Source organism: Battus philenor, unplaced genomic scaffold (assembly GCF_028537555.1).
Source record: "Battus philenor isolate CCGP_79_NKW_IND1 unplaced genomic scaffold, ilBatPhil1.0.hap1 SCAF_19, whole genome shotgun sequence".
NCBI lineage: Eukaryota > Metazoa > Arthropoda > Insecta > Lepidoptera > Papilionidae > Battus > Battus philenor.
The window spans coordinates 3,257,393-3,284,148 of NW_027181681.1; the positions used below are offsets into that span (position 1 = coordinate 3,257,393).

At 32.5% G+C, this 26,756-nt stretch overlaps 1 protein-coding gene across 1 annotated transcript; it reads right to left on the minus strand.

The window, feature by feature from the left end:
- Positions 1-12,421: 12,421 nt before the first annotated feature.
- LOC137921326 (mitochondrial potassium channel ATP-binding subunit) lies at positions 12,422-26,490 on the minus strand. Its single transcript, XM_068764027.1, has 14 exons — positions 26,335-26,490; positions 25,919-26,246; positions 25,204-25,359; positions 23,427-23,572; positions 22,189-22,264; positions 20,753-20,893; positions 19,524-19,708; positions 18,223-18,400; positions 17,658-17,777; positions 17,460-17,563; positions 16,056-16,230; positions 15,190-15,368; positions 14,825-14,972; positions 12,422-13,937 (listed from the first exon to the last, which is right to left on the minus strand). Exons 1-14 carry the CDS (start codon positions 26,379-26,381, stop codon positions 13,842-13,844), a joined length of 2,079 nt encoding a protein of 692 aa, XP_068620128.1. The 5' UTR covers positions 26,382-26,490; the 3' UTR covers positions 12,422-13,841.
- Positions 26,491-26,756: the final 266 nt, after the last annotated feature.

Genomic DNA, 26,756 nt, shown 5'->3' on the forward strand with positions numbered 1-26,756 from the left:
AGCGTTCCGTTACATGTATGCTACATAAATAAGTAATTATATGATCCACTTTAAAGAAGTAATTATTAGATTGTTTTCTAGTTTATTGTTATCGAATGGATTCCAATTTGTAATTTTAAATATCGAAACGAATTGTTTGAAGCTGTTTTATTTTTAATTAAATTTATATGACGTAGCGTCAATTATGGATAGATATAATATATTTGAAATGTATATCAGAGAATTAAAAATAACAAATTGTTTATTAATATAAATTTAAATTACAATTTTTTATTGATTGATTTAATTTGTAGGTATTAAAAAATAATACATAATTACTTGAAGGCAAACATTGTTTACATTTATTTTTAATCTGTAGTGTAATGAAATGGGCATTGTCATTTATTTGTCACAATACATCTCTATAATTTATTACGTAATATTTAAAGTTGACGAATGTGTGTATAAAATTATGTGAATTCCGATGAAATAAAATTAGGTTTATTAATTATTTAAAGAAACTAAGCAAAGCTGACTTCATGTGTGAATATTTGGTATATCATGTATAGATTTTTAAAAACAAACTTACATATAACTTAATAACATCATAATTTGATTATAAAATAACATGATTTAAAAATATAATGATATTAAACAAAATAGATATATTTAGGCGCAAAATCTACAAAAATTAAGATCTGACGATTGCACAGTCGATTTTTTAAAATTATGTTTGGAAATAAAAATGGTCCGGGCAGAAGTCAGCTTTGTAAAAAAACAGTTTCTTCTATACCAAGACTTTAAATAGTTGTCTATGCTAAAAAAAGTTAGAAGTTAGCGAAAACATACACTTAACATACGATCAGTATACTGGAAATCTAAGATAAATATTGTCTAATTCTAAAAATTTGTTATTCTATGTAAATATAAATTGTAACTACAATCACGGGGTAGTATTACTCCGCATTAGGTATTGTATATAACTTGTCAGTGTTAAATTACCTACTGTACAAACAATTTTGGTGATTCTATATGCAATAAATACTTCTTCGGATAAAAGGATTTTATTTCATTTCAATGCCTTATATATACTTCATAAATATTTAAAAAATAGATAATAATTATAATTTATATTTACAATTATAGCCTACTCACTTGGGTTGAATTTATATAAAACCATGATGAAGACAAGAATGTATGTATGATGTGTGGTGCAGTTTATTTAAGTGAGGACTGCTTAGATTCAACTGGGGCCGCCACATACTACAGTTTCACCCGATTGGAAGCTTCCACAGTTAGATTATTTTCACTTTAGTTAATAAGCATGGAAGCCCAGTGGTAGATAAGTGATACTTGTGATTGTAGTTTGCGGGTTCAATTCCTGCGATACAATCTTATATAATTCTCACTGTGTTAATTATATAGGATTGCATCTCACAAATAAGTTTCCAGAGAACGGGTAGCAACGTACTCTACGTACTATAATATCACACAACGATCGCCAACCCGGTTACCAAGCGTGACAATTATAGTATATCCCCTTATATATTTTTATGGGAGCCCTTTGCCTTTTAGTGAGTGTCTATGGACCGAAACGACAAGGACTCGTATTACTTTACATTTATCTACCATTACATTAAACAACGATTTATTTTACAGGTAATACTTATATAGAAAATATTACAAAACTAGACAAAAAAATATTTTTGTAAGTAAATGTTTGCATAGTAGCCAAACGAGAAACAAGAGTCACAGTCTGAACGCCATATCTTTGTTATATATTGAATGATGGTTAGATGGCTTGATTGAGGTAAAAAATTCACCTTCATCATCATTTCAACCGATAAGCGCACAATACAAGACATAGGCCACCCTCAAAGATCGCCTAATGACCGGTCTTACGTTGCCCGCATGCAGACGACTCTTACTTTTCTAATCCGCACAGCTCGAGTATGGAACGATCTGCCGGCATCCTTATTTCCCGAGAATTGTAACCGAAGTCTCTTTAGGGTGAAGTGAATAAGTACCTACTGAGTCTGCGTGCTTTATCTTGGACTCCATCAGGTGAGTTGATTTTGTTTTAGTTTGACCTTGACAATGTAATTAGTCGGCATACCCAAATTTGCAAATTTTTTTGTCGACATTCTTTGAATTATTATAAATAACGCAAGAAAACCTTTCCATGTCTCTATATGTATAAAATACTAATAATTATTTGCCCATTAAACCCATCGATGAAGCCTATGCCCAGCATTGGTTGTCTTGCAGCTGAAATGATAATGTTGATGATGATGAAAACATACTTGTCGACTACTTTTTTAATTGATGCCTATATAGTCCACGTTTTGTTAAACTAATTTAGACAAAGCAATTTACTTAATAATTATACGTATAATTGATAATACACATTAAAGGTGTAAAACAAAATTAAAATAAGAATTGTTATCGTGTATACGAATGACGTAAACATAAGCTACTTAATGAAGATAAGAAATTTGCGCGATTCCTGTGTTTGTCGTTTAACAATCCCTTTACATAAACAAAGTGGGATTTAGGAGACAAAGTGCGGCTTGTCTTTCGCTAATCTCGCGACAGGCAAAATGCGCCCGTGATCTCAGGAGCCGTGTGTTGTAAATTCTCGATTTACGTACAAAGTATACATGTTACTGCCAAAGGGAGTTCGCCAACATATTTGCAAAATTAGGGGAGTGTTACGTAAAATCTTGTTTCAGTTTTGAGGCTCGATTTTATTATAAATTAGCTGTTCCGACAGATTTCATTGTGTCATAAGTAAGCTTGACGCGGACCAGAGACTTAATTTCTTAGTGTAATCATTTAATGTCTTTTAAGAGTTGTGGAAACAGTAGTCAAGTACGGTGATCAGGTCTGACGACCTGAAGAACAGGTTTAGATAATTCCAATGCATTGCTATGAAGGCATTGGCGTTCACCTTTACTCTCCAGGCTCTTCTTCCTACTAAACGAAATTTAAAATTCCTTCACTGGAAGTCCATTTTATATATTTTATATCCTAACACCCCTGTGGTTTTATGGGAAAAGAAAAGAGTTTTCACTACTATCCTCGCAGTTGTTGTATTTTATTTTTTCAATTCCACCTTCCTCGTGATAATTAAAATATTAAAGAACAAAATTCATTTAATCTCACAACATTTTTGAAGAAATATATTTATTAATAAATTAACGTAATCTATGATCCTAAGATTCACGAGTGACATAAAATAGCACATGTAACTAATATGGATAAGTTTCTGCTCCATACCTTGGCTATGATAATACAGGATGATTGTTTACAGGTGTAAAAGCTATGAAGGAGATAATGATGATTTGCTGTCACACTACAGACTACTACTACTACTGCTACAGACTTTTTACTGCTGGAAGTTAGTCCGGTTGCATAATAGTTAAAAAAATATTAATGTTACGTATTTCAGTGTGATTTCTCATTTTACAGCTAAACTTTAGTTTAACTTTAGGTTTACTTTTTGTTTTATTGATAAATAATATTTAAATATATTTATTGTATAAGCGGAAACAAAATTAGGATAAGAATTAATATTAGAAATAAAACATAACATAAGATAATAACAAAATATACGAACTAAATAATATTTGTGGTACCGATGCACTTTTTATTAAGTTCAAGTATCTACTTTCTGTGAGCGAACTATGAAACCTTTATTATAGCTAAATTGGATCAACTTCAAAAGAGCCTTAAACTGAAGCTAACTAAAGCTGACGCTTCTTCTTTTGGCGCAACTGAATTCCAGCATTTTTATTTCTCTTCAATAGAAACATTTATCTCTTTACTTGATTTGTAAAATAAAATTATCTGATATACTTTTCACACAGACAAACGATGGCCTGTTCTAACTGATTTTCAGTGGAAACAAGACATATAATAAACAGTATAACATAACTCTATTTGCCTTTGCACCTTGGTCATATGCATAATAATAATAATAAAAATAGCTGGGTACTCGTATTGTAAGGTTAACCCATGAAATATGTACAAATTTTTAAAAAATGTATAATAGTATAGATACGTCGCCCGCATAATTAAGGTCTATTTACAAAAAATATATCTATCTCTAATCATCAAAAAATTAAATTTGTATAACAGCTTTACTTCTTCAGTACATAGTTTTTCCAGTAAAATTAGCAGAACCAATGTCACATTTAATTTAAAGATAATTTCTTTCGTAGTTTCATAGTCCTGACACGTTCAATAATAATATGATAGGTTATCTTCCACTACACTGCAAATCACACAGTTCGAAGAGGTACCATAAATTGTATCGAGATGTAAGTTTATTTATTTATATATTTAGGTACACCAGTAGTACACATAAGTTATCATATAATGGTTCTGTTATGTTTTCCTTTATAGGAAACATCATTAAAAATTTATTACTTGCAACGTTGTAAAAAGAAAAAATAAACTACATCAAACTAAAAAAAATTAAGAGAAAAGTGATCGCACGTAAGAGGAAACATCTGACTTACGACTTTAGACGTCAAAAGAGCTCTTAATTTGAAAATGTTTCCTCCGGCGTGCAATATTCTTAAAGGTTATGTGCACAAAAATAATTACAATTAAAACCAGTGAATTATTTAGATGGCTTTTATTGACTCTAGGAGCAGGGAAGCTCTCTCGGAGCAGCGAAAAATTGTAGGCAATTGTTTTAATATTCTGTTATAAGAACTGCATTTGTGAGAGAAGAGTGTAACCCGACGTTTGTCCGATAATGGAGCCCACGCATGATGGCTTACATGGGGCGTTGAGACAAATGGCACGGAACCCGTAGCGTAATAAACTCTAAAATATTTCCACAAGAGATTTAACCTTTAAATATTTTATGCAAAAATAATAGATCGTAGTGATTTTGGCGTTGAGTGTACAGACTTCCGTGTGAGATACTCACAGTTGAAAATGCTAGGTGCGTGGTAAAAGCTCTATATTATCGCATAAGTTGGGTTCCAGGCAGTCGAAGTTTAATCTAAATCAGTGCTCTGCAACCTTTTCTCATCTACGGCACACTAAAATCTTTCCTAAAATTTGCAGCACCCTTAAAGCTTAATGCCAAAGACGAGTGAACGCGACGCGCCGCTGTGTCTCAAAAACAAAATACGTAGAAAGAAAAAATATAAAATTTCAGTTTATTAACATTTACCGCGGCACAGTTGTATCTGACCTACGGCACACCGGTTGCGGAACACTGATCTAAATGACTGCGAACTAGCGATTCGTATAAAACTATCTTCGTGTTTAAATTAAAACTTTGTGTGTTTTGTTTGATAGCGGTAATCAAATATTTTGTACTGTGAGAAACTATTTTTAACCTTATCTAGGTCCGATGAATTTATAAAAAATAATTCCATTGTTACAAATATGTACGCTTTTACAATACCTTTTTAATGTCACAAAATTATAATCCTTATACATGTCTTAAATATAACGGTTTCGAAAAATTCAAAACTCTTATAATTAATTTAAAACAATTACTTTTCGTAACAATATATAGATGTAATATAAATATATAAACAAACATAATATAAATATATAAACCATAGTCTTTGATCCCTGTTTAGTTATGTATTTATTTGTTTTTTAATTGTTTGACTATAAATCATTATATGTTCTCTATAATATAGTTCGAAATTGCTTTGGTCACTCAATGTTAATTCTACTTCGTTTATGGTTCCAATTGTTTATAATTTACAATATTTAGTTAACATGGGATCAATGTTATAAGTGTTGTCTTACAACCATGTATCACACTACATACTATTTTTTAATATCTCGGTAATTATTTAAATAAATAGTAGAATTTTACTAAAGAAAACCGATTTATCGGTGGTTATTCACATGTAACAAAACGGGTTAGACACGTGTAAACTTGTCGTTGCTTATATAGATTAGCCTCCCGTCGAATTGAGAGGTTAAACGTTAATTAATTTGGTTTTGGGAAAATTTCACATCGCGCAGCTAATACACCGGAGAGAGCTCATCTGGGATCAGCGTTTTATAAAATATCCTGTTGGCTTAACAAAATGTTAAAGTTGAGCACGTTGATTTTACACGAGAAAATTTTTCGTAAAAATTAAGAAAATGACTATTATGAACAATAAAAAGTATATAAACTTTTTCATGTTTTTTTTTTAATTTGTTCCATCACAGCATCAGCAGCACACTCCTGTCACAACTCTTCGCTCCCACTTTACCCTAAGATGTTGAGGCACTAGACCAACGCCGTCAACGCCGGCCATATATATAGACATTTCTATAGTTTTAACAAAATGTATTGTACTGTACTGTTTCGGTAGAAGTTTATGCTGTTAGCCTTGCGGCTTTTACAACTTCATCTGTAGGAGTTCACGGAACGGAGGGGTCCGTGAACTTAAAAACTTAACAAAGTTTGAGTGTCGGAACTCGTATCAGAGCTTGGTGGAGAGACGTTGAATACGGAGACGAAGAAGACGAAGCGCAGGAACATCCCAGTCGGTCCTCGAAGGAAAATGTACTGATTTTACGTTTAGTACTGCCGAAACCGCTGTGCCGCACTTAAGATATACGTGTATCATGACAAGGGGCGCGGGAGTATCGGTCGCTCCGTTTCATCAGCCAATCAACGCGGCTGAGCTTATACTCTTTTTCCCCTATCCCCACCCTGCCCTGCTTTCCTAAGGCGTGGTATAGCGGTTTCGGTAACACTATAGTAGTCACGAGGGCGTTTCCAAGGCGTTAAGTAAAGCCTATTAGAAAGAATAAATGTTTATTTGATTGTATAAAAGTTTATGCATTTCTAACTAATAACATTTTACATTCGCGATGTTTAAATTGTTATAAAACATGGAGGCATCACAAAACACACAGTAATGCTTACACACGGTGCGGTAAAAAAAAATTCACTGAACCCTTTAGGTACCGGGCATCAAATTCAATGCGTAACAACGAGAATTTCTCCCGTCCAAATTCCGTGTGGAAATTTTAATTAACTGCAAAATGAAAAACGGTCGCATCCGCTGACGTGGGTGATAAAAAATTACTTAAAATATTGGCTTACGGCAGAGCTACGCTGACAACGAAACTGGACTTCGTTATTATTAATGATTTAACATCTTTAACAAGTTTCCGCTTCGTTATAGCGAAGTAGTGGAACTTGAAACCGTTATTTAGCATTTCAGACGTTTCAGGTTCTCTTCTAGACTAAGCCACATCAATTTCTTGAATCGACTGGATATAAGTTACCATCACCATACCCATCCACCGTCTTTTGATGGTCTTAACAATGTCACTCCAAAATGTTAAGGCCCTATAAAGTGATATAATTGTTTTAAATATAACACATAGTCACAATTTAAAAAAGTTAAGATTTATTACCTAATATACAATGTATAAGTGTATTTTGTACATTAGACATAAATACTCGATTACGAACTATTTGGTAGATGAACGTTTGAACACGAAAGGGGAATGGTTTCCAAATAAACTTCAGGCAGTATATCATATTCCGAGAACACTTAGGGGAGCGGAAGAGATATTTACTGTCACGGGACACGCTTGCAGCGAATTTATAGAGAGAATCGACTTGAAAGAGGTCAATTGAAAAATTTTCTGTCAATCGAAATTTTAAATATTTTCTTACATCGGTGCTCTTTATCTACTTCATCGCGATTATTTTAAACTTTATGATTAAGTAAGAAAACAAAATAAAATTAATTTTGTAACTATTTTTAATTATTATGTTAGTTATAACTGTCATGTCTTTCAAACTTATTTTATGAGAAGTACAGCAGTAAGGTTTTGCTATTATAAATGAATTTATATTGACAAACGTCGACCATGACAACGCATACTGATGTCAATTCGTTTATACAAATTTTAAAACTCGTTTTGATGAATCAATTTAATAAAGAATTTTAAGTTTCTAGGCTGATTTTATCCTATCCAAATATAAAATTAATAAATGATGTTATGATAATATAAAAGCAGTACGATAAAATATATCACTGCACATTAATATGTTAGCACTAAAATACATTAATAATTATTGTTTATTTGTAATTAAAGGATGTTAAAATATTGTATATTGTTAGTAACGGTACTAGTTCTAAGCTATATTAGAAGAAAGACGCTGACATCTGTAGCGTCCTTCTTCTTAAATAGTGAAATAAATGATACATTCATCATATAAATAATGAAATATTTAAACCCAAGTTAACAATTGTTCTAGCGTATACGTAACTAATAGTTATTTATAAGTTAATGAGTTTATATGTAGTTTTTATATGTTTTAAGAGTCAATTAAATTAAATGTAAATTAAGCATACATAGTTATAGATCTTGGGTCCAACACTAGTGACAATAATATAGTCACATCCCTAGCAGCCAAACTTTAACACCTTCCACTTTACATTTTATTAGCTTCGAATATCTTCTAACATAGATATTTCGAGCAATACACTTTAGAAAGTGGGCTAACTTCCTCGTATCCACTACCCTAATAAATCAACACTTAAAATTGCAAGAAAACAATTTTATCGAACAGGCACGGCGTCGAGTAATATCGAATTTACGATGAACCGCTTGCCGGCACAAGGGCTCAATAAATACAACCTAAATAAATTTACGTTATTACCATTACGAATATGGTTTATGTATGCCCAGTGGCTACTGTATCTGAATGTTGTATACGTTGCATGGAATGAAAAAATTCAAAACAAGGATTCGTATTTTTTAAATGTCTGCTTGTAACCATCATAGTGACAAAAGAAGTTTTTTTTATATAATTATAAGTACTTTACATGGCTACACCTTGCCGAGGGCGTCTATCAGCTGAAAAAAAAAAAGAAAAATATTTATACTAAGGGACAGTGCTATACTCGAATAACTCTACCAGATCGAATAAATAATAAGGAGATTCATAGACGAAAGAAGGTAACCAATATAGCTGAATGGATTGTCATTTAACCTTTTAAGTGCCATGAGGACTGCCGGCTACCTCACGATACCCAACAATAGGTGCCGTGAGGGCCGCCGGCTACCTCACAATTTTTCATCTGTATATTATCTAAGGAATATTATTTTTTTCCGACCCTCCGGTAATTATTAGCTACATTAGGCAACTAGCAACTGGATCACGGGTTGGTATACGATTTGCAGCATGTTTTATAAGCGGTTACCATGGGTGCCAATGAGACCGCGGGCGGCCTCACTTTTTGTATAAATTTTACATTAGAATATGTATATAGAAACCTTTCTTTGTATTGAATTCACAATTTATTCATATTTCAAAGCTGGCTTTGAAAACCTATCGTGTTTTCTGTGTTACAAAAACGTGACCCGCCGGCGACCTCATGGCACACTGAGTACTCTGTTGCCTTTAAGTTCCATGAAGGTCGCCGGCGATCTCAGTGCATAATGATATACATAATGTGTTATATTCATTCATAGAATGTAAAGATCCCAAATTTTCACATAAGGAAAGCCTACACTTGATATTTCCATTTGGCACCTGGGGAAGTCATGGCCAAAACAGCTTGGCAGTTAGAAGGTTAATGGCAGAGGCAGGGCACATAACGCGCAGAAATGTGGAGTAAAGACCACGACACGGTAAGCGTATTGGAAATCTAGGGAGGAGGCCTATGACCAGCTGTGGGCATCCTAACGACTGAAATTATAATAATGGTGATTTACTAATTGGAAACAAGTCAAAATTCTTAAAACCGTTCATATAGTACACTTTTTTATTAATCTTATAGTCAGTAAGGTGCTGGTGAACTGGCGTACTTCATTATCTATTTATTTTTCTTCTAAGTCATTTCTTCTTTATCGAACAACGTGCAAGTCTTGAAAGGCCTTAATAAATTCAATGATAAACTCTTTCAGTACTCTAATAATCTTCTACTCTTCTTAGGGTCGGAGTAATGGATAGTCCAGTTTATAGATGTAAGGCCGGTTTAAAACGAATTAAACCAATCAGTTTAAAACGAAAAAAACCGTTTAAAACCGAAAAAACCCATTTTTTTTCGATTTTAAACGTTTAGTGTTGACGACTATGTTTTTCTTAAATATAAACACATTATCTATTCCAAGCGTAGACATTACCTAGCTAAGTTGAAAAACTATTACCTAGTTAACTATATTGGTTATTTTGAAAAGATTTATCAATCAGTTTCATTCGGTTTAAAACCAAACTCACACACTTGCACTTCTCACGCGGAGAGACGTCAAGATGCAACGTTGCCAGCTCGCCTACTCCACACCACACACACACATACATAGCGTGTTGCGTGCGGACATGTCAGTGTTGCCAGTATTGTAAAAAATGTACAAATTTGGATTCAATATAAAGGTACTCGTACCAAATATGCTAAACATTACTAAATAACTAAAACGTAATGAGCTGTTATAAAATTAGATTATTAGGTACCCGACTTTTTCTTAAAAGTAATAAAAAAACTGGCTAATCTTACACAGTCCACTCGACAACATGATGATCATAAAGTCAAGAAAGCCATGAAAATTTATGAGGCGCCACTATCTTTGTAAAACTGACTGACATTTCTGTCCTAAAATTAAATATGGCAACACTTTATTTCTTTTCATGACTTTGTTGACAGACTGTGTGTGTGCATAGCAGTCGGCGGTGGCTCTCTGTCGGCAAACTCTTTGAACAGAAATTGAGAAGTGGACCTTTGAGTAGACCTTAACTACTTGAAAATAAAGGTCAAAACTCCTATCCACAATTTCTTTCTGATTTAGGTACATATTTTAATCTATTGTATGTAATATTGTTTCTTTATAATTATAGTACTTTATATGTAATATACTTACCTACATAAGGTATAAACTGCATAGGTAACTAACACAAGACCAAGTATTGTCGATAATGATGTGTAAAAACACTGTTCTTATATTTTAGTAGGCGAGTTTTAAACCGTTTAAAAAGATTTATTTGGGGTTTTAAACCGCCACTTTTGGTTTTAAACGTTTTAAATGGGTTTTAATTCTTTAACCTTCTTAGTCTGCCTTCCCTACATAGAGCCAATAGTTTGTCGAAGTTATCGGGTTGTCTGCATGCCATGTGACTAAGATAACTTAAAATAACCTGGTTTCAATCTTCAGCAGGTCGCGGATGCCAACCTGTCTATGCAGTTTTCATATTCACTCACGAATGTGTATATGAAGAAGTTTTTAACCAACTAAGAAGCGATTTATTTCGAATATGTTTGACGTGTTTTTGCCGGCAGGAAGGTAAGCCAGATCTTATGCTTCTAAATGAACCGAACAGCAGCAGCTGGTTCGTTAACGAAAAGTACCAAATTATGTATTAGGGTTAAAAAAATAGTAATACATAAATTTTTCGATGTTAAACTATTACTAAAGGCAAAATTGTCAAATGTCTTATCGCATCCCAACCATTCTTTTTTTTTTTTGCTGAGTGGTTAAAGATGTGTGTGGTCTAGTGGTATCATGATGAAAGACCAAGTGGAACGTCTTTCATCCCATCTTTAATCCGATTAGTTGTTGACAGCAGAGATTCGTCTAGATCAGTGATTCCCAAAGTGCAAGGGGTCAGCGAAACAAAATTTGGGGGTCCATGAAATGAAATCCACGATAGTGGATCTCAACACATACACTGATAGTACCTACTTACTTACATCATACTATATTATAATATCAAAACATTTACATCAGGTTCATACTTCTCACTAAAAATATTGACTTATTGCTTATGTTATTTTATTTATAGTTTATTTTATGTTTATTTAATGTTACGTATATTTTACATAACAGATACAAAATTTTATTTTGAGTAGTTTTAATTTAAATTCAATTAATAAATATATAAATTAACATGTGTTTTTACTTTATGTTTTTAGCACTAAACTTCACTACAATTAGAAATTTACAGGAAACCAATATCAGATAAGTAGGGGGACTACCCAACACGGAAAAACATGGCAAGGGGTCTACGACACAAAAAAGTTTGGGGAACTCTGGTCTAGATGGTTCCGCCGGGCGGTAAAAGACCATAATAAACAATGACTTTCTAATCCCACCATATAAACAATATCACCTAATTGATAGTTAACCCAAGTTTTGCCTCAATCTGTGAAGCCTGATCTTCTTTAACAAAACCTTTTTCGAGAGTTCTCGTCGTTTTAGTCAGTCTTCTTAAACGGTTATTTCAATATGTCGCAGTAACCAATCACAAATAAGAACACGGTTTAAATATAGTTTTTTTTTGTCTCTGTGTTCTCCCTACGTCCTTTACCACAGAGCTGCCACTCCTCAAACCCTCATTAGCCAATTAAAATCATACAACCGTGTTTAAATGTATTTTATAACGATTTTCGTAATTTTTTAGAGTAAATAATAAAATAAAACAACAAAAAAATTAATAAATTGCTTTATTTTTCGTAACATCACCCAATCCTCACCTAAATATTTAAATTGATTTAGTATCATCTTTCACCATTTGGTCTACATATTTATAATCACAGATTAAAAATGACTGTCACACAATACATTAATAAATCTATTGTCAACGGGTAAGGCTGTACTATGTGTAAGGCTTTCTCAGGTAACTGCATAAGAGTAATAAAACGTAATAAATTACTATTTACAATTAATTCATAAATAAAATAATTGAATCTGAACTAATGTCAGTGGAAGTATATATCAATATCTAATACAACATATGTATAAATAAAATCGGATCAGGAATGAGAAGATATAGTGATTTATTATTTTACATTTTCGTTAAGACTCGATAAACTTTCTATGTCAGCTATATATGTTAAATGAAAATAGTAAGCGTCCTTTTTCTCACATACTAACCACAGATTAAATTAGGATACTTTTCTCTAGCTGTCAAACATTTGACGTTTAATAAAATAATGAAAAGTGAGTTTGTCTTACAGTGTATGAAATAGATAAAATATTTTCGTAAAAAATGGCAGTTAAATATTGGACTACAGCAGACAGATAACTGTACTAAGTCAGTGCATCTATGCAGTAAATTAAATAAATGATATAACAATAACATGGTACATAGATTTGTCTAATATAATTACTGTGCAGTTTCATGTTAGCTTAATAGCTTCTAACCAGAATTCCAGTGCAGTGCTTAGTGACAAGTATTGGAAATGGTTCCTCGGCGAGCCTTTGTGGTTATTTGCCTCAAAAATAAATAAAAAACAAACTGTTATACGAATCATTTTGCCATTTCTTGATAACCCCATATATACATAATACTGGTTATAGGTGTAAAAATTTTAAAGTTGTGAATGTAATAGTCAATTTAAAAAAAAAGCATTAACGCTTTTACACGATTTCTAATCACCCTGTATAAACACTTTGAAATACGTTACACTTATTTTTCATTCGAATGAGACAGGCCAATAGCTTCTGGCAGTACAGTCTGCAGAGGCAGGTAGTCAACTTATTTTTGTAAATTATTTTTCTTATTATATTACCATTGCCGTATTTATAAATCCTGAAACCTTTGAGCCATACATTCACCCCTTTTAAAGCCTCTAAATCTATTTAAGCCTGTATGATAAAAAAACGCATTAGTACACAAATCCATATCCCGTATTCGTTAATAACACCATGTGTATAAGAAACGTTCAAACAAAATGCGTGCTTGTTGCCTTTATATCAAAAATCTAGGACATTTACTAGAAAGATTTTCTTTTATTTCTCTTAACATTTCAAAATGTTACTATCGTAAAAAAATGTCTGGTTAACTAAGCGAGTTTGAGTTTAATTTGTGTAATATGTAACTAATGTAATAGAGATAATTTTACTACATTTTCTTAAAATTATTCACTTCATAATGTTCTGGTGGAGTCAGGATCTTGGTCCTGTTGCTTTATGAGGTTCCAATAGAATCCCTTTTGCTTCTTCAACTGTTCATGTGTCCCCATCTGTTGGTTCATTTTTAATTCATTAATAACACAAATAAAAAATACTTTTGGGAAAATATTAAATGTGTTATCCAAAAGTATATTTTATTATTCTAAGGCGAAATATGACGAAATAAAATACACCACTTTATTTTGTCTTATTTAGAAATTATCAAGTACATGGAAGTTCGAGGAGCTTTGAAACATCTCATCCAAAATACCTCAATGTGAAGACGAAGGTCTTTGATAAATGTGTTACCGGTGATGACTTATGGATCTGTAGCGTGGTTGTTCACGGCGAGGCTTTTAAGGACCCAAGGTCATCTAGAGAACAATGGAGAGAGCTATGCTCGGGGTGTCACGTCGAAATCGAATAAGAAATGAGAAAAATCACAGAAGGACCTAGGTCACCAACTTAGCTCGAAGGTTTGCTCATCTTAAATTATAGCGGGCGGGGCACATCGACTCTGCAACCGAAAGGTTCTCGAGTGAAATATCAAGATACATATACAATTATATAGATATACTAATGTTTACACTACCCACTGGAAGATTTGAACTTCTACCAAAAATTTCCATAATGACTGGTCTGGTAGGTCCACACATTTGAGAGGCCAATCCCACGCTACGTCTACCGTCTACGTCTAGTTATCATCACTTCAGACAATTCTTTGATTTACTTCGGTGACTTTGATTCTCATAGCGCTTTCCGTTGCTTTCTGGTTGACCTTAAACCTTTTTATAAGACCGTTCCTCGACTGTGTGTCAGATTCACATGTCATTACTGGAAACACACTCATCAAAAACCTTCAATATGTCTTCAGACATTGCGTTATTTTGGGGGAAAAGATGACCCGGAGCTCCATCGAAATGATACTACCTGGATAATATTATTTATAAATATATACCTCGACTATTTTTCCCTTGCTCAGAACCACGATCAGGTCGGCGTGCATCACAGTGGAAAGCCTGTGCGCTATCACGAGCACAGTTCGTCCTTTGGTCACGCCTTCCAACGCCGTCTGCACTACTTTCTCGCTGGCAGAATCCAACGCACTGGAATCAAACATTTTTAATTAAAAATATAAGATTAAAACAATCGACACGAACTCCTAATTATTGTAAACTAGGAAGTTCTTAGTCTTCATATGATAAACTCTGAATAACAACTCTCCCAAATTTATTTAAAAAAAGAAAACTCAAAAAAAGCTTAAACAATTGGGCTAATTTTAGATGTAAACTCTCCTTGTAAAGCTTTTTGAATTATGTTTACCTCGTGGCTTCATCCAGAATCATAACAGGTGGGTTCTTCAGTACAGCTCTGGCGATGGCGATTCTCTGTTTCTGTCCTCCAGATAGCGACATCCCTCTCTCACCCACCATTGTGTTATATCCTTCGGGGAAACCGCTAATAAAATCATGTGCGTTTGCTGTCATCGCTGCTTGATATACCTGGTAAGTTTCAATATTGCAAATTAAATGTGGTCTCTTTGCTGCCACATTAGCAAGCCTATTCGCTATAGATGCGATGGAAAGAGCTCTGCCCAGGATTTCACTACTAGATCGAAACAGGAATGAGGAAATCCGTAGACGAACGAAAATAAACGACATAGCCTGGTGAATTAGCAAATTGAAGTAGCAGTGAGTAGGCCACGTTGCATGTATACAGATACTACTGGAGTTTAGACTGCGAATAGGTAAGCGTAGCATAAACGGTTACCCTCAAGGTCGACAAACGACCTTGTTGACGTCATAGGAACACAATGGACACACGCAGTTTCCAACCAGTCTAATAGGAAATCTAAAATGGTCGCCTACCTATATCGAGCAGTGAAGGTCCAGTGGCTGAACGACAATTATTATGAAATTAAAAACACGTTTTTAAGACAGTAATAGAAAAAGTAAAAACAGGGTAATTTGGAACTATTTGAATTATCATAGAAATTTTACACACTGAAAGAACACACACATACTCACACACATTATATTAATAAATAATGCAAAAATATTACATGTATAATGTCATATTTTCTATATTAAACCAACACTCCTGTCTTTAGGTAAATATGGATTCGAATATCTCTATTTATTATTTTTGTATCAAACTAAAGGACTGTTTAATAGAGTTATCATAAATACCTCTTCATCCGTTGCTTCAGGTTTGCCGTACCGAATGTTCTCCTTAACAGTGGTCGCGAAGAGTACCGGCTCTTGGCTTATCAGGCCTAAAGCTCTGCCCCTTAGCCACTTGCAGTCAAATTCACGGACATCCACACCATCGATTGTTATCACTCCGTCGTTGACGTCATAGAACCTTAATGGAAAATAATTTAAATTCACATACAAAATAGTACTTTTCAGGGAGGATTTTTATATACATATATACAAACATATTTTGCAAAGACATTAGTGACAGATAAATTCGGCATATCCGAATAAATTAAAAATTTAGTCCTCTCTTATGTATACTAATCCGAACACATATATTATAAACCAATGGTACATAGCGGGCTTTTTCAGTGGCATTTACAAATTGCTACTTTAAGGCGATGAAAGCAAGAAGGAATGAAAGAACAAAAATTGCAAGATGTTGTGAAGAAAAGAAAGAATAAAAGAAATAGAGAACTATGAAAGTGAGTGTCGAATAAAGATAAAACTCTGAAAAAATTATGTGTAAATAAAGTCCCTGTCGCAAACTAGATAGGTGGTAAGAGAGGCTCCCAGTAGCGGGGGCCATAAAAAAATTGCTACTTTAAGACCTCTTCCAAGATAGTATACCTCGAAGGCTCTAAAGAAAGCCTCGGTTTGGGCATCAACAATTCACTATTTCACCGGCTCCGGAGGCCGCTGAGCTCTTAGACGCACGTTCCATACCAAACTAGGTTGAAGGGTCCCAACGAGAAAACCTCGGCTTGACCTGTCTCTACTAGCGCTTGTATAAATGGCGGAAAAACTTCAGCAACGCTTCTGTCCAGTCTGATAATACACGTTGGCTTTATATTGGTTTTTATTTATCAACTAATCTCTATTCAACGGAGCAGTGTCTTTACTTTGGACTGACCGTGTCAATCCATAGCAAGAAGCTATTGACAACTAGCGCCCTCTATTATCGTCATCCGGAATAACAGCGTTTTGATATATGATACATTAAATTATAGCCTCGCGTTACTGAAAGTATTATATGTTACAAAGCCAAGGCTTCGCTGCGATCATCCTGTATAAATTGATCACCCTAAAATATGTTATATTATTTTTCTTTAATTGGATTGCGACTGATCAGTAACTTTTGGCAGTACAAAGTCTGTAAAGACAGATAGTAAACATATAATTAATTTTAATATGCATCGATCAAAATTTTGAAAACGCTATTTCTTTATACATTATCATTACGTTATTATTTCTTAAACCATTGATTTTTGGATATACGGTCGATATATATTCGCCCGTCTATAGCTTTGTTTGCTTTATAACCAATCACCCCGTATATCTTGCAAAAATAAATTGATATATGTGCAATAAAATGTATATGTATATTATACGAACCTTTCCAACAAGGCTGCAATAGTAGACTTTCCGTTACCCGAAGTACCGACAATCGCAACCGTCTTGCCAGCAGGAATCTTAAGATTGAAATTATTCAGGACAACCTAAAAAGTTAATATAACTCAAATAAAGTACATCACACACTAACAGATTATATTTTATTTTATTTTAAATTTATTTCGGTCTTCTATTACTTACTGCTTCTGGCCTCGTAGGGTATGCGAATACAACATTCTTAAACTCTATGTCACCATGAAACTCATGATATTTGATGATCTTCCTTCCTGACGAGTCCATCGTCGGCTCTTTATTAATATACTGAAATTAAGAAAAGCAGATAACTTGAAAACATATATACTTTAAGAACAAATAAACATTCGATAACTATGTAATACAGCGTAGTAACTTAAGCTATACACACAAACGCACACCCCTATATACTTTCTTATTAATTATATATTAGAGGAACCAGAAAGTAATGTCATTTCTGTCGACATATTCTACAAAAAATCTGGTTGATTTATTACCGCTCCGGAATTGGAAATTTGTATACTAGATGGCAAAAGGTTGTTGATAACGAAGGTGAATATATTGTTGATTAGAAATAAAAACTTGTTAAAAATGTAGTCATGTGAATTTAAGTTAAGAAAGCTACATTATTCTCCAGTATCTTTAACATTTCATCGATCCAGCTAGAGTATCATATAAAGTAGTGGAAAATTTCTGAATAATTAATAAATCTGACACAGAAACAACAACTCACCTCAAAAACCCTTCCTCCTGCACTGAGCCCTTTAACGACGGAGCCGAAGAGAAGAGAGAGCTGCGCGACGGACCGCTGCACGGTCTGCGCGTTTACAAGAAAAGCCATGACGTCACCTGCCGACATCTGACCCGTTGACATCAGGTGTCCACCCAGGAACATCGTAGCTAATACCATACTGAAAAAGATTATCAAATTTACACAAAAATTTAGTTTTCCTCGTCAAAGTATGAAACCTGCGAAGATTTCCGAACATCCTATATTTTTTTATATTTCAATAATTACTCTTTCCTAGAATAGAAGTGTCTCCATTACCCCAAAAATAAGAGTAGTAATTACTCTGATATGCTTAATCTTCATATACGCATCTGAATCCTGGAAAATCCGACAGACCGAAGGAATATCGATGCATTTGAGAGTGGTGCCGGAGGATGCTCAGCATACCATGGACTACCAGGAGAACCAACATATCTGTTCTCAATCAAGTTTATAAAATGCTAGGCTCTCCATCAGTTACAAGTGGATTCTCGACCACTTAGGCTACATAGCTCAAAAGGGCTGATTAGGAAATCAAGAGAGCGATCAACAACCCTATATGTTGAATGAATTTAATGTACATTATTTCTCTTTTGTATGATACTTCAATATGAAACCAAATTCTTTGTTTAAAAAAATCATTATAACATATACTACCTGCAATGTGATTTTTATTTTAGGCATTTCAAATAAAATAAATCATTTATTTCAAGTACTTCATATTCATATTACATTTGTAGGGAATCATTGAAAAGCCGGAAAAATGTCTTCGGAGCTTTCTAGCGTTAGCTTGGAGGTTTCGTACAATTTTATCATTACTGATCATTTATTAATAGCCAGATATAATAAATGTATATAGTAAATAAAGTAATGTTAATACAGTAAAAGAAAAATTAAGAGAAAAAGTCGTTTATAATATGTAGTAATTTCATTTTTAATATTATTCATTGTTTACTACATGTTCCTGCAGACTTGTACTACCATAAGTTATTAGTGTGGGAGATTGAAAATAGATGTTAAAGCTTTTTGCTGACAAATGAGCTATAGACCTTTAATTAATCACTATGTATATTGTCATTATGTATTGCCAGATATTTTACCAATTACATACACATTATATATATATATACATATATATATATATATATATATATATATATAGTGTGTGTGTGTATTAATATATATAGAAAAAGAAGAAAGTATGAATTCGGAGCATCAGTAGCTCGGTGATTTCAAATATATATCCAATAAATAAATGTTCTCACCCATTTAAGAATAAATTAGTCCCAGCTTGAAATAGTCCCACTCCTAGTCCCAGTTCTGTGCTCAACTCGGCAGCAGCGTTGCATTCGTCCGCGAACATGCGAGCCTCGCTCTCTTCTCCGGCAAAAGCGCGTACCGTACGTACATTAGCAATGGCTTCCTCTGCCACTAGCGTCGCCTTTTCTAACTAGTGATGAAATAAATTAATTTATTACTTAGCGTTATTGTTAATCATCCCTTGTGGAGTCCCACAAGAGGAACAGACAACTTTAAGGTCGATGAATGACGCTGAATGCAGACCCTTTCCAACTGCTCCTGGTGTTTTCTTTTCGTGATCAATTTCACATATTCGTAATCATCGTCATCACCATCACCATTATATTACTGATAGAACATGAACAGCTGGGCATGTATTTACTGAAAATTTATTTCGTGTCACCGGCCGGGTACCGTTTTACGCATAAATTTTATGTAACTCTTTCATTTGAAAAAGATACAAATTGGTCTGCAAAACGACTAAATCAAAAACACCACTATCAAATAATAAAGCCATTACCCTACTAATGATCGGATCGTCACCAAGTTCAATAGTAACATCAGGAATATTTAAATAATTCCTACAAGTTTGGTGTTATATCATGTTTGTTCCACTCTTCTTTTAAATCGTCGTTACGATATGACTATAAATTTTTGTTCGCAAAACTTTCCTCTAACTCGACTTTAGTTCCCATAAGTTTCTCGAATAGCTCTCTTCTGTGGTATACACAAAAAGGTGACTGATTATTGACGTAAAAGATTTAAAAAATAAAGTAACAAAGTCTAATAATTTCTTTCAAAAACAAAAGTAGAGAGTTATGTTAATTCCTTTGCGACCGATTCAGAAATGTGATCTCCAGAAAAACCAGTCACCTATGTAGCTTGAAGTATTCTTAGTCTGAAATGGCAGTGAAAGAATCATATCGAGATTCTCGAGTGGTTTGAGTTGGTAGAGGTGGTGGTGGGGGTAGACATTGCAGTGGGCATCTATCAGCTGATAAAAAGAACCGAAATTTTGAAAGCCCTTTTTCTTATTATTTCATCATTCCATTAATTCTTATCTCTGAAACTATTACTTTTAACAGGGTATACAATATATTATTTGACAATAATTGAACTATACATTCACCAGCTAAAAGCTTTTAGGTCTATAATCGATCTTTCTACATAAATTATCGTAAAATAAAAAAATAACCTGAGCCTGCGCTTCCCGGGAAAGCTTCCTCAGCAGAGAACCGATGAATGTTCCACCAATAACAACAGACGGCACACATATCATTGTCAATCCAGTTAGATGAGGTGATATCACAAGAAGGCTGACAGCAGAACCAACTACCTTTAAAGTAAAACAAATTTTAAATATTAAACAATATACAAGATATACATAAAAGTAACTTTTAAAACAGTTTGAAATTATTTTGAATTTTATAGAATTTGGTGGGTGTGATTTTAAATTCCAACTGACTTTTTGTAAATTTTACATATATGCCCACATGTAAGTCGGAAAAATACTAAAGATTTTGACATGAATATAATATGGTAATCGGTATTAAAAACAAATACTATTAAAAAAATAGAATTTTCAGTGGTTAAAAAAATATATATCATAAATTACAAACCAAGGTTTTTTTAAACATATAATTACTTCGATTTCTGTACCATTTGTTAATTTTACATTACTTAAACGGGATATATTACAGTATATATATCAAGCTATAAGAGCAGGGTGCTACAAAAATCAAGCTCTGCAAAATCGATTCAGCAGACTGAAATGGTAACCTAGTGGTAGATGAATAAAACTTGCGATCATAGGTCGCAGATTTAGTGTCCGGGGGATAATCTTATATACTTCACACTATGCACACACAAGTTTCTGAAGGATGTGTACGAGCGTCCTCTGCGTACCATAACACCACACTGCGATCGCCAAACCGGACCCTGCCAAGCTTGGCGATTATGATATATATGAATATCTTTTAAGGCGACGACTATGTATATCTTTCAAAGAGATTTCTAAATACAAAGAAACATTCTTTGCTTTAAATATTGCTAACGCTACAAGATTATGATTTCTTAGATACTTGAAGGAGTTAAAATTAACGACTAATTACAATGAACTTTGTTAAAGCCGATAATTAAGTCAGGTAAGTAGTTAAATAAGAAGTAACAAAAAAAATATGAATTACAAATAAAATAGAGAGATATAAATAAAACAGAACTAATGTAAATAAAATGAAAATTGTATCTGTTATAAAATGTGATAACCTGTGTTAAATAAGTACAAGAAATAGAAATACACAATAGTATGGCATTAAAGTAAAGCTAATAGTGAATAAATGTGATAATTACCTAAACCTTTGATATTTATATGAAAATTATAGGATGAAAGAAGAGGAAAGTTAGATCATACGACGAATGAAAGAAGAGTAAAGAAATAAACACTGTGTGAAAAGATATATTAAAAAGAGAAAATGCAAATGCCCTGTCTCAAAATCAGATAGGGGAGTACGAGAGGTCTCCAATAATATATATATAATATAGGATAGTTGAGATATGTGATTGTAAATTAACTGTCTTACACAAGACATATAACTGTTACTTTTATTATTATTAATATTTAATTTCAGTTACTTGTGTTATCGCCCTCAACCCTCCAGAGATAGTCTGTTTGAAAGAGCTCTTGAAGTCTTGGACATCAACAGTTAATCTGAAATGTGAAATGTATCCATTATACAGTGCTTGGAAGCAAGTTACAATCTCATAGATAAAATATATAGTACAGTATATTAAAAATAAACAGTGATTGAAAGCAAGTAAAGAAAACAAAAGTAATTTTATATTTCTAACAAATGAAGTAGAAAAGAAAATATATCTATGGACGCGGTATCTATTATAATTAAAAAAAATCTAAATTTTTGATTCAAGTAGGCATGTACGTGCGTTTTTGAATCGAATATTATAAGTAGTAAGCTACCACCAGCTCGGAACGCAGATCTGTCAAAAAGAACCGATCAGAAAGTCAACACTCTCATTTAAATGAAATTTAATCATTTTTCATGTGTATATTACAACAAGCAACAACATCAATCATGTTTATAAGTCAACAATTCAAATTCCACACTTTTTGATCAACTTAAAACTAAGAAAAAAATGTCTAGGACATCTGCTGTTTATATATATATTTATTTATATATATATATATATATATATATATATATATATATATATATATATATAGATATAAGTATATTGCCTAATTTTAATATTTTTATGTTTAATTCTTTTATTTTTAATATTTTAATTGTAATTGCCTAATTTTTTAGGTACAAGTAGCATATTGCATTATCTTCTATTATTTTATTTTCAAAACAAAGCTTTCAAGGTTCCAAACACAACATGATCTGGGAAGTGAAGATTAGCACAGTACAGTATGGAAACAGAAGTGATAATAAATAATGTGTACATGTAGACAAAACATGACTGTGTGTAGACATACATACATATAGATACATTTACTTGCACATACTTGTAATAAATACAGTATAATACACAATTGTAAATACAATAATACATAATAATGTCAAACTGAACTAAAAAAAAACAAATTAATGTCTAAGTAATCAATAGTCTAGTAAGTCTAAACCATTTTATTAATAATAGATTGTGACTTAGTATACATACTTAACCAATGCATTCCAAAAACAGACTGTGGTAAAAGATTTGGCATAAACAAAGAAGAACGCGTGTGTATATGATGAAGAAACTAAAATCTACTTTTGAGATAAAATAGAGTCCAAGGATGGAAAAGCATTTTATAGTTTTAACATGACATTTGAATTTTTAAGCAAAATTATTTTCGACATAATCACCTGTTGACTAACTCCCCTGTTCTCTCCTGGTCAAAGAATGCCATATCCTGGTTGATAATAGATACAAACAGGTCCTGTTTCATCTGGGCAGCCACTCTCTCTCCCACTTGTGCCAATAGGTGAATGTAGAAAAATGTAAAAACAGCCTGTAAAATTCGATATATTTATCATATTAATATCTTTAAACAATTGCCTACCTTAAATTTAAATTATTAAAGTTAACTATTTCATGACTCTAATCTCTGCAAGTATATGAATAACTATATGCACTAAAGCCAGTTTTCATGCTAGGATTGGGACCTCATAAAATGAATATGTGTAGCATAACATTATCTTGGAATTGTATTTGTCTAACTCACAAAAACAGGTTTAAGTTATAAGAATAAATACGACATATATATATAGAAACTCATGAACCTAAATTACAGGTTTTTAACATGATTATTGGCAACTGACTGGGTCATTTAAATCCTTCTTATATATTTATTTGCTTTTTATAATTTTTATTTTCACAGTTTGTGTCGCATTGCAGTTTGGCTTGTTTGTTTGTTCTGTCAGTCTGTTGTTACGTTTTATTTTTCTGTAACCTAGTTTTGTAAAATTATACAGTCCACATACTCGCCAACAAATATGCAACACAATTTATCAATAAAAACACCACAATACATATTTAGTAAATAGACATAATTGTTACTGATAATCCCTGGCTAATAAAAGACTAAAAAATTAAATTTAGTATCCAGAGCATTAAAATACAAAATCCAGGAAAGTACCTCAATAAGAATTTTTACCCAGAGACATAAGATGTTTTATAATAAGATATACCATCATATTGAGCAGTGGTAGCCCAGTGGTAAAGGTCTGAGACTTGAGAGCAGATCACAGGTTTCATTACAACAGTACAATCTTATATAATTCACACTTTTTGAATTAATTAAATGGGATTGCCACAGCTCACAGCCAAGTTACCAAAGGATGGGTACCAGCATCATCTGCGCACTATAATAACACACTGCTGTCGCCAACCCACCTCCTAAGCCATTATGGTATATCCCCTCAATAGATATTGAAAGGTCTATGCTTTAAAGTAGGTGTCAATGTATTAAAATGACAATACCATTTTTTACGATCTAATACCACATAGTGGAATTTGAACAAAGTTAGAACTCAGTAATTATTGCAAATAACTAATAAAAGATCAAACATAAGGTACTTAATTTACATTATAACAATGTCAAAAAAGATATAGCTTCTTAGCTATTCATGGATTCACAGGTCATTCGCAGGTTTCAGGTTGCTTGGAACTGTAAATCTGCATATATACCTAATATATACCTTCACCGACCAGACTATATTCACTACCTCACCAAATTTTAAATGATCCTACAAATGTTGCTTCGGAAACCTGTTCCTGATCTGAGTTATATTAATTCTTGAGAGCATTTTGCATCCTTTACACACGAGAACTCAATAGCTAAGCAAAAATATGCCATCTTAAACTTTTTAATGGAAGACTAGACATACAAATTTCCAAATTCTTCTGTGTTTTATACATAGAGTAGAACACAAATAGTTTAAAATAATTCATTTCATTTATTTATTTATATTATTCTTCACTTGGATTAATAACCAATAAGCTAGTTTTATTAAAAGAAAATCAAATCATCAAGATATAATAGATTTCAGGACATTATTTAGGAATTATACAAATAACAGATTAAGTTGGTTTTGTAAGTTGTACATGTTTTACTAAATATTTATTCTAATTTAAAATTACCTGACCAATATATAGTGAAACCATTTTCAAAGCCGGTATTTTGATTTCTTCTATAAAGTCCACACCAGGGTTTTTTCTCATATCAGCTAAAATATTCACTATGACACCCAACATGGCTGGTATATACACATTGAGGAATGCCACTGCCAAAGCTGACTGAAATAAAAAAAAAAACATCATCATTAAATATATTTAAAACGAGCAAAACTAAGCGGATAAGTACATAATGAATTCATATTTAATTGAGTAAAGAAGAGATATAGCTATCATAGAAACATTTAAATTTAGTTATGTGTAGAGAAGATGAATGTGAAATACCAATGCATTGCTAAGAGCCTTCTTTTTTAAACCTGTTATAAGCTCAAATTTTCAGTATATATACTAGTTGATACCTTCACTTTTGCAATATATAAATTTACTGAACAAATGTAATAATATCAAATGCTGATGAAATACATGAACATATAAAATGTCAATCAATAACATGTTTATACTAAAGCAAAAAGAAACTGCCTAAACATACCATCAAGTTTTTTTATTTTTTATTTATTTAATATCATATAGAATAGGTCATTGAATTATGCACTAAGCATGCAAGTATATATCACTGAGATGAGCAGTTCATATTTAGTATAAACTGTGCCACTTTACACAGGTAAGTTATTCAGCATATATGTTATTCAGTAATATTACATTCTCAAGAAATGATACTTACAGCAACAGCCGCGGCCAACAACCATTTGTGTGGTAAAAGATATTCTAGAAACCTTTTCCAATCAAACTTAGCACTATCATCATGTAAATTAGGTCTCCTTTGAACTGTCCTAGATACATGAGCTTTGCAAAAAACCGATCCATTGTAATATACTCTTAACCCTAAACCCAAAGATATCCCGGTACATAATTTCCATGGACTATAAATAAAAAATCCTTTAGATTTTTCAGAACTCTTTTGTACCTCAGTGAAATAACGTTTCGCAATAAACGAAGGTTTGTTTTTAACTAAATTCACATAGTATCCACTGCTTTGGAAAGGAACCAACCTGAAAAAAAATTTATATCTACAGTTATCTTCAAAATTTCTATTTAAAACAATAATTTGTAACCTGGTTCAATCAGTTTTTGGGTTACCTTGGTTTTATTAATTGACAACAAGGTGTATGGAGTAATTGCCACATCTTTATTAAGTATTAATAACAAACAACTGTAAATATTCAATTATACATAATTTTATTTAGTATTATTGGATAATAACAAAATAAAAATGAAACTATTACATCGTTATTACAAAATTCGCAACCTTGACGTTAGTGTCACTGTCATGCTCAATATTATTGACAGAATAATTTGCGTTTAGAAAACCATCAAATAAATCGCTGTTGAAACATATTTATGATCATAGTATATCTGCTATGAAATACCTATTTTAAGAAATATTCATTTATATTATTTTACTTATTAACTTTTTTAAATAACCATTAAGCTTAAAATTATTTAGACAAATTACAATTATTAAGTAAATAAAGTCTAAAGTAGTAGTAGTCTTTTAAGTA